This window comes from Papilio polytes, unplaced genomic scaffold (assembly GCF_000836215.1).
Source record: "Papilio polytes unplaced genomic scaffold, Ppol_1.0 DF824102.1, whole genome shotgun sequence".
In the NCBI taxonomy this organism is placed as follows: domain Eukaryota; kingdom Metazoa; phylum Arthropoda; class Insecta; order Lepidoptera; family Papilionidae; genus Papilio; species Papilio polytes.
In genome coordinates, this window is record NW_013525102.1 from 320616 (window position 1) to 333557 (window position 12942).

Consider the following 12942-nt stretch of genomic DNA (forward strand, 5'->3'; position numbering starts at 1 on the left):
GCCGTCTGCACTGCAGCCGCCTCGTGCTCGCGGACATGCTGACACCACCGATAATACACCACAATTATACGATTTGTACTATTTATTTGCCTATTGCACATTCAGTTTACACATGACTCATTGTTATGTGTTCGAACTGTAAGATACGAGTATGATACTAATTTAGAATTTTGTTCTAATACTGATTGCGAAACACAAGTTATAAAGACCAAGAAATAATCCCTTCAGCACTTTGTTGTTCAGTTTTTATTGCGTGGCCTATTTTACACACAAAGACAATGCGATCAACTTGTTTTTCTCCAATTAATGTTAAAAAGCTTTTAAACTCTCTGGACGTAGAAGAGATTACCTCAGCCTCCGTCGCTATTAACTTTCTTAAGGGTCTGTGAGACAAACGGTTGGCGTAGTCCTTGAGAGGCGCGAGGGAGGGCCGGGCTGGAATTAAAACTAATTTTCTTCGACACGGTAAGTAGCACGTGCCTTATTTCACCTTTACAAAAAATAGAGACTCTTGTCGAAACGCATCTTGAATACATAACATTTTGTTATGCCGTTTCCAAAATAAATAACTTAGAAGACATTTTGTGTTCTTGTCTATTTGATCAGAATTATCATATTTATTGAATTAACTTAAAATTACAATTAATACCGGTGGCATCGGCGGAGGGTTGTGCAGCAGCAGAGTGTCGCAGGTGCGCAGGGGAGGGGACAGCGTGTATGGCGGCTCGGGGGGCGCGGTGGGCGCAGGGGGCGCGGCAGCGCAGGCGCACCACGCCAGCGCCAGCGCCGCGCACCGCGCCGCCATCGCTCAGCGCGCGACCCTCCGCCGCTGTGCAACAACATTTACATTTAATACGTATAATTATGTACGGCAGATTGCTATTCTACAAAATAAATAAATATGTCAACTGTAGAATAAGAAAACATACACATTCTTTAATGTTTTTTACATAAGTAAAAGACACTTTTCCACAAAGCTAAGGTGTATTCATGATTATTTTCTTATTGAAGTAAACTGATATTATTCCATACATATTTTTTTTGGATGACAGTGGAACATGTAGTCGCAAAAAAGTAAAACAATTGAATGAAAAGTCTACTTATTTCTCTACGTTAAAACTTGTCCAGCATTCGATGGGTATTGGATTTTATAACCATTTACTAATAGGAAAGAGTTCACAAAGATATTCTATGCCTTCTTGAGCTTATATTTCCGGGCGTTGTTGTCGTGTCGAAAAAAAAACAAGATAAATTTGATATGGAAAAAACACACATCGAGATAAAACGTTGATCGATTTAAAAGTTATTTGTAAATTTAAACTCAAATATCAAGAGCGATATGCGAATCTTAACACTGTATCTTACAATGTCGATAGCCGTCTCTCGATAGACTGTATATAAACATCAAACCATTTTTCATACTCGTGTCGCTCCATACACCTTGAAGATAGTATGTAAAAATGGGAATTTTTAGCAATACTGTTGTCATGTGAGTAATATTTTTTTTTAATCAACAGCCTATAAGATATGACTCTCTAAAAATACAACTACATGGTAATTTATATACAAAATGTTACATAAATATCACAAAAAGTAGATAATTAGAGTAAAAATAGTAATAATGTAAGAACATTTTTGCGATCTTTCTTTAAGATCGAAGTTTTACTTGATTTCATTTTTGTACAATATTCCAGTTTTACTTTCCTATGTTACTCGACATACGAATGCAAAAGTCACGGCATCAGACACGATGTAAGAAAATTTCCTGATGGATTTCTTTTTGGAACTGCGACAGCTTCTTACCAAGTGGAAGGAGCGTGGGACGAGGATGGTAACCATATATTAATATGTATCCCTTAAAATAGATTGGCGAGCCATTCCTTAAATTTCTTTTTTTTTTTGTTTAGGCAAGGCTGAAAATATCTGGGATCACCTGACCCACAATAACCCTTGCATCATCAAGGATTGTTCAAATGGGGATATTGCCGATGATTCCTATCATCTTTATGAAAGAGATGTCGAAATGATGCGAGAATTAGGTCTAGATTTCTATAGGTTCTCTCTATCCTGGCCAAGAATTTTACCTACAAGTTTCCCGGACAAGATAAACGAGGCGGGCGTGCAGTATTACAACAATTTGATCGATGAAATGTTGAAGTATAATATACAGCCGATGATAACTCTGTATCATTGGGATCTGCCTCAGAAGTTGCAGGAAATGGGCGGCTGGGCTAATCCTCATATTGTAGATTGGTTCGGTGACTACGCGAGAACAGTCTTCCAACTATTCGGTGACAGAGTTAAATATTGGATTACAATAAATGAGCCGTACCAAGTGTGCAACCAGGGCTATGGTGATGTTATAAAAGCGCCGGTCCTTAACAGCAAGGGCGTAGCTGAGTACATGTGCGCTAAGAATTTGCTCCTCGCCCACGCTCGAGCATATCACATCTATGACGAAGAGTTCAGACCTAATCAAGACGGTGCTATATTCATCTCATTCAGCGCGCAATGGTATGAACCGGAAACTGATGACGATATTGAGGCTGCTAACGACAACAATGACTTCCAGGTAAATCTTTTAAGTTACGATTCGAAAGATTATATAATTTTTTCCTGGTACAAAATTGTACCTTATACTACTCCATTCTTGTAATATTGATTTACTTTTTCCAGTGGGGACAGTATACTCATCCTGTCTTCTCCGAGGCAGGGGACTTCCCACCGTCTATGAGGAAGAGGATAGCTGCAAAGAGCGAAGAGCAGGGCTATCCTAGGTCCAGACTGCCGGAGTTTACTCCCGAGGAAATTGATTACGTTCGTGGCAGTTCCGACTACTTCGGTCTCAACCACTACTCTACATTAATAGTTTACAGGAATGAATCTGTTTACGGTTACCACGATGTTCCGTCATACGCTGATGACTTAGAGGTCCTAACATACCAGAAGGCAGAATGGAAGATTGGTCAATCTGAATTTACCAAGGTATGCATACGAAAAGTTACAAACTGTACCAATTATGTGATTATCTATATATTAATACATCTAATATTATTAATACATCAAATCTAATTTAAGATCATTCTTTAATTTCTCAATATTCGCAGTGCGTACCATGGGGCTTCCAAAAGCTTTTGACAAGAATAAGAGAGGAATACAACAATCCTCCTGTTTATATAACTGAGAATGGTTTTGCTACATACGGTGGCTTGGATGACGACGACCGTGTGACTTACTACAAGGAATACATAAACGCAATGCTAAACGCTATTGAAGAAGGATCCGATGTCAGGGCTTACACCGCTTGGAGTCTCATGGACAACTTCGAATGGATGCAGGGATACACGTAAGTATTAATAATGATATCACGAAGCATAGAAAGCTTAAGAAAAACAAAAGGTTCTTTAATATATTGTACTGTACATATAAAATATTCTATTCTAGTGAGCGCTTCGGTCTGTATGAGGTGGATTACGAGAATGCGAAACGCACACGCACGCCACGCAAGTCCGCCTTCGTGTACAAGCAGATTCTACGCACGCGGGAGCTCGACATGCACTATGAGCCTTACACCGACGTCATGACTATCGACGAGGGAAATTAGACACTGTAAAACTCTTTAAAAAATGTAATATCATATTGTAATAAATTAAATACAATACAAGCTAAACCCGTTATACGTTTCTATTTCAAAGGTCTCAATAATAAAAGTTACAACCCCATATATGGTACTTATAACTTTTATTCCTTTCTTACTTTACTTTTAAGAAGAGAAGAAACCATCTGCAGATTTTTAAGTATATAACAATTACCAAAATGTTATCAATCCAAAGATTTTCAAGCAAACACGATTTCTATTTAAAATTAAGCAATAATATAAAGATAATATTTTGCTTTTAAACAGTTATTACATACGTGTTTTAGTTAATGATTATGTGTTTTCTATTTAATTTTTGTTCAAAATAAACAAAGAGTGCACTTTTGCTGTACTGGCGAAGTATCGGATACTTTGTTCAATGAGATTTAACATTTCATAGATTGCATTTCCCAGATTAATGGCTAAAATGTGCCATTTATAAATATTCCTTATCATGTTAATTTAAAATTCTCGTGCCTTAAATCTTTGATGCAAATGAAATAGTAGTATTTATTCCGTTTCGTAATTAATTTGCTAAACTCATATTTCAAAACAAACGACAGTGGCGCACCGCATTTCACTTAAACAAGCTTTTAATGAACTCTCAGCGAAACAATTTCGCTTGACGTTGTGGAAATGAATAATCAAAGATAAAAGTAAATATTACATTATTAAATAATATACAGTAAATCAGGGGTCAGGGCGTCGGTGGCTCAGGGGTTCGAACCCCATCATGTACCAATGTGATTTTCGAATTTCATATGTACATAATTTACCCGACGTTCTTACGGTGAAATTTAAAAATATGAGTGAAAACAACCAACCCGCAGTGGGCCAGCGTCGTTGACTATGGCTTACTTAGGGTAGACTCTGGCCCCCTCAGTAGGGACATATCGTTAATCTATGTAATAAATTGCACCAGAAGATATAACTTTTTTTTTTAAATGAAGACCATAAAAACTTAGTATTTCAACCACATTTTATTTTAAATACGTATACAAAAACCCTTTACGCACCGTGAAGAACGCTCGATAAAGATTTTTGAAAAATCATGGTCGGAGAATCCTTATTGCATCTACACTTACGAGATGTGATCTTGGCCACTAAATAACACGTAAGTTTTTTCTAAATGGGAAGGGGAAGGGTAAATTTCTATGTTTAAGCTTTGAAAATGTGTAAGTGAAATTTATAAACATTTTAACAACTGCAATTTTTTAATCACCTCGTGGTAATTAAATTCCTCGACAAAAAATAAAGTTGATGCTTGAGAATATAAACATCAAATACGATAACGTTGTGAGGGAATAAATAATATAACGTGTCAAGATAACGATAAGGGTGTCAATGAAACATTGCTGAGGCGCTATAAATAAGAGTTGTAACAGTTACAGAGAAAAGACGCATGATGTGGGTGAGGTGGCCATTGCTGTTAATACTCTTTTATTAATTTATGGGAAAATATAGTACAAAACTATTTAACATTTACTGATTGAATATTTTTTAATAATTTAAAAAGAGGAATCATTTCAGTGACTGTGTTTATTCATAATTTTGAAATATCGCAAAGTAGGAAATCAAAGAACATTAGTAATTTGAGGTTACACAATAACGAGTCAATTTTAATTTTCAGTTTCGTCGTGAGTTCGTTGATCGTAAAAGGCGAGTGTAAATTTATTAATAATGTTCGGCATGATGTAAGAAAATTCCCCGATGGCTTTCTTTTCGGCACCGCAACCGCCTCCTACCAAGTGGAAGGAGCTTGGGATGAAGATGGTAAGAAATGTACAAAATTATTACCTTCAAGAATCCTAAAAAATAGTAAAACTTCTTATTATCCCTATTTAATTATATATTTGTCTTGACATTTTGTATTACGTAAAAAGAATGAAACTATTTCAGGAAAAACTGAAAACATATGGGATCATGCAACTCATACAAACCCATGCGTTATAAAGGACTGCTCAAATGGCGATATAGCTGACGATTCTTATCGCCAATATAAGAGAGATGTACAGATGATGAGGGAGCTGGGCCTTGACTATTACAGATTTTCACTCTCGTGGCCACGAATTTTACCAACCAGTTTTCCCGACAAGATAAATGAAGCGGGGGTTCAATATTACAACAATTTGATTGATGAAATGCTCAAATACAATATCACGCCAATGATAACGCTATACCATTGGGATTTACCGCAAAAACTACAAGAAATGGGTGGGTGGACAAACCCAGAAATAGTACACTGGTTTGGAGATTATGCTAGAATTGCTTTCCAATTGTTTGGTGATAGGGTTTCAGATTGGATCACAATCAATGAACCCCATCAAGTGTGTTACCATGGTTATGGGGACAACACAATGGCTCCTCTTCTGAACATTAAAGGTGTAGCTGATTACATGTGTGCTAAAAACTTATTATTAGCTCATGCTAAGGCTTATCACATCTATGATAAAGAGTTCCGTCCGTCGCATGGTGGTAAAATTTTCATAGCACTGAGCGCGCAGTGGTACGATGCGGAACATGAAGAATTTGTAGATGCTGCTAAAGAAGCTAATGATTTCACGGTAATTAATCTTACTTTAGATCTAATATAACGTAATAATTAATTAAAGTAAACTAACTGTAAATGTCGAGAAATATCTAAACTTAACTTTATTTTTAGTGGGCAATATATTCACATCCAATATTTTCGGAAACCGGTGATTTCCCACCGGTTGTTAAAGAGTACGTCGCTCAAAAGAGTGCGGAACAAGGATTTTATAGATCAAGGCTGCCAGAATTTACAGAAGAAGAAATTGACTATGTGCGCGGCACGTCAGATTGTTTCGGTCTCAATCATTACTTGACGTACTACGTATATCGCAATGAATCTGTAGTCGATTATTATGAATCACCATCATTTGATGACGACATGGGAGTAATAACGTATGTCTATGATGAATGGCAAATTGGCGAATCTCAGTACACGAAGGTAGGTGTTTCAAAATATTTCTCTAAAATTTTATAGCTTGTGTTGAACGGTTACTTTCCCCGTCTGGGGCTCTGGAGGTGTGGGGCTATTGAAACACTTTCTTCTAGTTAATCATCATTATATTTAAAATATCTGAACCATATTTTATACAAAGTCTATTAGTCCTACAATGTTACTTGTTCTGTGTCGAGATGTGAAGTCAAAATATATAAAAACATCAAATATAGAATTATTTATAATTTAGAATATATTATTCTAATATTAAAAAAACCATCCTCAGTGTGTACAGTGTTGCCTGCCAGTATACAAACATATAAAAACTCCAACAGCTTGTTTCAATTGTTATTTTTAATATCATGTTATTTTCATAGTTTGTTCCATGGGGATTTTACAAGTTACTGACAAGAATACGCGAGGATTATGGCAATCCTCCTGTCATTATTACGGAAAATGGATTTGCCACACTTGGAGGCTTAAATGACGATGACCGCATCACCTACTATAGGCATTACATCAGCGCTATGCTAGATGCTATGGAGGAAGGATCAGACGTGCGAGGTTACACGGCGTGGAGTCTTATGGATAACTTCGAATGGCTGGCTGGATATACGTATGTTTAAATTTTTTACTTGATTATAATAATATTACATCACAATTTTATACAGTTTTTTGTTGCCGTCTTATTATATTTGAGACTAATTATGCGTAAAAAAATTAATAATATGAAACTTTTCAATCACAGTGAGCGTTTCGGTCTGTACGAGGTGGACTACGAGAGCGCGGAACGCACACGCACGCCGCGCAAATCTGCCTTCGTGTACAAGCAGATTGTACGCACACGGGAACTTGACATGCACTACGAGCCCGACACCGACGTCATGACCATCGACGAGGGACACTAATTTAGATAAACGAGTAAAATAAATTTAAAAATCAATCTCTTGTTTTTTCTCGCATGATGTAACTGAATAATTTTTAATAATAAAGGCCACTAACTTAAAACAGTTGGAGAATATGAAGCGTATTAATAAAAACAATCGGGGTACTACAGTTTTAGGAATGCGAGGCAGTCATTGTAACAAAAAAAAAAACTTAAGTACTTTTTATGCCCTAAATAAATCTATCAGTAGAACAATTGTTTTTTGCCAATGTAACCGTGAGTACATTCTCGGCCTTTGTTTTGAGTGTCAAGCCCGCTTTATTATCTTTAACATTGAAAATTAATTATGTATTTGTATTAAGTATTAATTACCATAATGTTAATGGTAATTATGTTAGAAAGAATAAATTGTGGCAAGTTTTCTGATAAAACTAATATAACCATGACATAAAAGGTGAGAAAACCCACTCACCTTAAGTATTCATAATAAAATATTTACATTTACATATTTGTTAGGAACATAATGAATCCTGCCAAAGCTGCTTGAAAGCCATCTTACTTTTAGAAAGAAATCAGTTTATTAAAAAAAAATGAAAAGGAATTCATTCGGCATGTGCTCGGTGTACACCGAAGCGCCGGTTTTCAATGATTCCTAAAAACAGAACACGCAGTTTTACAAAATAGTAGAAGAAAAAAAAAACATGTAGTAAATGTTACTTTTACTAATATTTATTACAAATGCGACAGTTTATATGGATAGATGGGTGTTTGTTACCACAATGTATATGCAGAACGGCTCAAAGGATCTCGCCGAAATTCGCATATATGTAGAACATAGTTTGGAAGAATACCAAGGTTAATAAATAAGTTTCTTTTTTATTTATACCCGGATGGAGTCGTGGAGAACAGCTGGTTTTTATGAAACTTTTATATTCCGACCGTAGTACTAAAAGTAAAATGAACTAACACTATTTTAACTATAATATCAATGGATATTTAGAGGAGACCTCTGAAAACTATCGTATATCTGTTATCGTACGATTGTCGCTTGTTTCAAAGCCCATTAAATAGGTTAGTTGCACAACTAAAAATCGAATAGTGTGCGCAAGTTCATATAAGCTTACGGCAATCCAAGCGCTACTAAAAAGTTGTGCGATAGATTAGTGAATGGTGTGCTTCCTCGCTTACTACCAAAGCTTTAATTACAACTACTATTTTCATACCGTCCCTTCATTTTAAGTGCACATGACCGCAGTTGAACAATCAAAATACTTGAGATAATTTAATACTTCAACAAGATGTTTTGCGATCTATTCTGCCACCGTAAAGTACACAAATAAGTTTATCAACCATGATATCGGAAATTTTTATACATATCCCCTTATGAAGGCATTATAAATGATCGCCTCAATCGCATAAGATAATAAAAAATTGATGAATAATCCAATTTGGATGATGCCTATGTATTTGCTCGTATTTTTTCTGTAAGAAGGTGAAATCTATTAATAAGTGATCTCCGTCAACCAACACTCATGTGTATGTGTTGACAGTAGATTAATTTTTCAAATTGAAGCAGTGATTTTTTTTTGTGTCAACTCTTTATCCATATAATATCCACTAAGGGCATCTCTTACTCTAGATTTAGTATAGATCTAGAAGTTGCTTAAATAACTGAATAACGATTCTGCTTACTGCAGTTAGAAAGGTCGATTACTTCTGTGCAGACAGGAATTTTTATCGACTCTCCTATAAAGTATATAGTTACATACATAGTGTATGATTACATAATTCAATAAGATAAGTTAAATTGAAAAGATGTTCTAACTAAATGGGATAATATATAAAGAATGATATAACCACTTCTAGATAAAATTGATCCCCAACAGAGCCCAGTAATAGTGAATGCTGATAACTCCGCGGACCTAAAACTCGTCAAGATAATGATAAACTTGTCATTTTTTGTATAGCGAAACTTGTAACCTATAAATACAGTTTGAAACATGACATTCCAATAGTGAGGCATCACAATGTGGTCGTTACAACGAATTCTGTAAGAAGAGTATTATGAAAATTAACTTAACAATTATCATACACAAAAATAACAATTATGATGCCATGAAAAAGGGTTATTTTTAGTATCACTACACAAGTATTACAAGATTTATTTATTGTGTATTTGTATTTCAGATTTTTCGTGATTGCATCAATAGTAGTAGCTGAGTGTAAGACCATTAAGAAAGCTCGACATGAAGTAAGGAAATTCCCGGAAAACTTTCGTTTTGGTACCGCCACCGCTTCTTACCAAGTTGAAGGAGCATGGGACGAAGATGGTAATAATACGATAATCAATTTATGTAATGTATTCACAATTTTTGTAACTGTATCAAAAAGACCGTTTTGAATCATATTTACAGGCAAATCCGAGAACATTTGGGATCACCTTACCCACACGAACCCATGTGTTGTGAAGGATTGTTCAAATGGTGACATCGCAGACAATTCTTATCACCAATATAAGAGAGATGTGGAGATGATGCGGGAGCTGGGATTAGACTTTTATAGATTCTCACTTTCATGGACCAGAATTTTACCAACTAGCTTTCCAGACAAAATAAACGAAGCTGGAGTTCAATATTATAATAATTTGATTGATGAAATGCTAAAATACAATATTAAACCAATGGTTACGCTGTATCATTGGGACTTGCCGCAAAAACTGCAGGAGATGGGTGGATGGGCCAACCCTAATATCATTGACTGGTACTCAGACTACGCACGTGTTGCTTTTGAGTTATTTGGTGATAGAGTGAAAGATTGGATTACGATCAATGAGCCTCTGCAGGTATGCTACTATGGATATGGAGACAAGTCGCTGGCACCTCTTCTAAACATTAAGGGCGTAGCAGATTATATGTGTACGAAAAACTTGTTGCTAGCTCATGCTAAGGCATATCACATTTACGATGAAGAGTTCCGCCCGACTCAAGGCGGCTCGATTTTCATTTCTCTAAGCGCTCAATGGCATGATACGGAACATGAAGATTTTGCCGATGCTGCTAAAGATGCTAACGAATTTACGGTTGGTTTTGTTTTTGGTTTTTTTTTTCTCTTTTTTGCGCGTATGTTTTTATTTATAATAAAAAAAAAAGTAGTAACAGTCCTCAATTTCAGGTAATGCTAAGAAGCAAGATTTTAGTACGCGTTAGCTTAGAATCAATATCTCTTTAATTATAGGAATTCTCTTAATTGAAAGATTTTTAAAAATGTAAGTTTTTTTTAGTGGGGCATTTATGCGAACCCTATCTTTTCGGAATCCGGCAATTTTCCCGAAATTATGAAAAAACGTGTGGCAGCTAAGAGCAGTGAACAAGGATTTTATAGATCGAGGCTGCCGGAATTTACTCAAGAAGAAATTGATTATATTCGAGGCTCATCTGATTACTTCGGCCTCAATCATTACTCAACGAAATACGTATATAGAAATGAATCTGTGGTAGGTTACCACGAGACACCATCATTCTATGATGACATGGAACTTGTAACTTATACCAAAAATGAATGGAAAATAGGTGAATCGGAGTTTACTAAAGTGAGTATATTAGTTATTGCCATTTTACAAAACATAGAACGTTTTAAGGTATTTGAGGAAAAAAAATGTCTAGATTAAGTCAAATATTTCTAATTAATTTTTGCTTATAGTTTGTACCGTGGGGATTCTACAATCTGTTAACCGAAATCAAAGAGGCTTACGGTAATCCCCCCGTTGTTATCACGGAAAATGGATTCGCTACTTACGGAGGCTTGGATGACGAGGACCGCATCACTTACTACACGCACTATATCGACGCCATGCTTGATGCTATGGAGGATGGCTCCGACGTCCGTGGTTACACGGCTTGGAGTTTAATGGATAATTACGAATGGCTGCAAGGATATACGTAAGTAGTCGTAAAAGCATTTTAAGAACAGGATAAAAGATCTCAAAAACGTTTATATAATCACGTTCTATTAACAAGGAGAATTTGACAAATGTAAACATTAAAATGTAGTTTATTTAATTTCTTGCGGATGAATCCGCACGGGAACAGCTAGTAATAAATAAATCTTTGTTTAAATATCTTCTGTAAATGATTTGATTTGATTTTGATTTTGTTTTAAGTGAGCGCTTCGGCCTGTACGAAGTGGACTACGAGAGCCCGGAACGCACGCGAACGCCGCGCAAGTCCGCCTTCGTGTACAAGCAGATTGTACGCACGCGGGCGCTCGACATGCACTACGAACCCGACATTGACGTCATGACTATCGACGAGGGTCACTGAGCTTTTGGAAAAATATACAATGACGGAATATAATACTCTGGTTTTATTTATTTAGAAGCGCGATAACTTCTATTGTAAATTGTTCCATAACAACCTCAAAATTTCCAAATGTATGGAAGACTGCTTTAGTTCGACCTCTGCCAAAAAACTCTGATCCTCGGGATATTTTCATATAATTTCATATAAGATCTTTCGATCTTCGCCCGATCAGTTTACTCCCGTGTCTATCGAAAGTCGCTGAGAAAGTCGTTTGGATTCAGCTAACAGACTATCTAGAAAATAACAACATACTTTCTGAATTCCAATCTGGCTTTAGGAAAGGTCATAGTACCACTACTGCGCTGTTAGATGTCACCGACAATATTATCTCCGCTCGGGATGAAGGCATGTGCACGTTGCTGGTACTTCTAGATTTTTCGAGGGCTTTTGACTGCATAGACATATCCCTGCTTCTTTCAAAGATGTCATATTACGGTTTCACGTCTGATACAGTGCAGTGGTTTCAAAGCTTCCTCACAAACCGCGGTCAATGTGTTGAAATAACTAGGGACAATGGTCAGACACAACGTTCGGAATATAGAACCCTGCAAAGAGGTACCCCGCAGAGAGCTATTCTCTCTCCTCTTCTTTTTATCTTATACACATCGGATATCATAAAATATATTGAAAATTGTAAATACCACCTTTACGCCGATGATTTACAAATCTATATTTCATTTAGGAGTGGCGAGTGGGCCTCGGCCGTACAGGCCCTTAACCAAGACCTTGACCGAATACGATGCTGGTCAGAGAATAATTGTCTCGTTCTCAATCCCTTTAAGTCAAAATATATAATTTTTGGATCTCAATATCAGATTAACAACATCCCACCAGACTGTCAGGTAACGTTGAGATCCGAAGTAGTTGAACGGGTTTATGAGGCCAGAAACTTAGGATTGGTGCTTGAACCAAACTTGCGCTACGAAAAACATTTATCGGGAGTAATACGTAGCTGCTTTTACATATTAAAAGTGCTTTACAAAGTTCGGCGATACCTTAGTGAGAGGTTGCGTATACAGCTTGTCGAGGCTTTGGTACTATCGAAATTAAATTATTCAGACACTGTGTACGGGCCGTGTTTATATGCTAGAACTGA

The 12942-nt window shown here is 36.4% G+C and overlaps 2 protein-coding genes across 2 annotated transcripts; both read left to right on the plus strand.

Annotated features, from left to right (window-relative positions):
- Positions 1 to 1359: 1359 nt before the first annotated feature.
- On the plus strand, positions 1360 to 7545 carry LOC106099418 (lactase-phlorizin hydrolase-like). Its single transcript, XM_013277977.1, has 11 exons — positions 1360 to 1489; positions 1695 to 1831; positions 1908 to 2572; positions 2677 to 2985; positions 3108 to 3346; positions 3445 to 3600; positions 5268 to 5410; positions 5537 to 6201; positions 6300 to 6608; positions 6980 to 7218; positions 7351 to 7545. Exons 1-11 carry the CDS (start codon positions 1461 to 1463, stop codon positions 7508 to 7510), a joined length of 3051 nt encoding a protein of 1016 aa, XP_013133431.1. The 5' UTR covers positions 1360 to 1460; the 3' UTR covers positions 7511 to 7545.
- A 1893-nt stretch (positions 7546 to 9438) lies between these two features.
- Positions 9439 to 11840, plus strand: LOC106099776 (myrosinase 1-like). The gene is made up of 6 exons (XM_013278425.1): positions 9439 to 9538; positions 9676 to 9818; positions 9903 to 10567; positions 10769 to 11077; positions 11188 to 11426; positions 11648 to 11840. The coding sequence occupies exons 1-6, from the start codon at positions 9516 to 9518 to the stop codon at positions 11805 to 11807; spliced, it is 1539 nt and encodes a 512-aa protein (XP_013133879.1). The 5' UTR covers positions 9439 to 9515; the 3' UTR covers positions 11808 to 11840.
- Positions 11841 to 12942: the final 1102 nt, after the last annotated feature.

What these genes read in the sequence shown, in the direction of transcription:
- LOC106099418 (XM_013277977.1), top strand. Translation starts at nt 1,461, where the DNA reads ATGGGAATTTTTAGCAATACTGTTGTCAT. An exon ending in ACGACAACAATGACTTCCAG is followed by an intron (nt 2,573 to 2,676) that starts GTAAATCTTTTA and finishes TACTTTTTCCAG; the next exon opens with TGGGGACAGTATACTCATCC. An exon ending in GCGAATCTCAGTACACGAAG is followed by an intron (nt 6,609 to 6,979) that starts GTAGGTGTTTCA and finishes TTATTTTCATAG; the next exon opens with TTTGTTCCATGGGGATTTTA.
- LOC106099776 (XM_013278425.1), top strand. Translation starts at nt 9,516, where the DNA reads ATGTGGTCGTTACAACGAATTCT. An exon ending in TGGTCGTTACAACGAATTCT is followed by an intron (nt 9,539 to 9,675) that starts GTAAGAAGAGTA and finishes TTTGTATTTCAG; the next exon opens with ATTTTTCGTGATTGCATCAA. An exon ending in AGGAGCATGGGACGAAGATG is followed by an intron (nt 9,819 to 9,902) that starts GTAATAATACGA and finishes TCATATTTACAG; the next exon opens with GCAAATCCGAGAACATTTGG.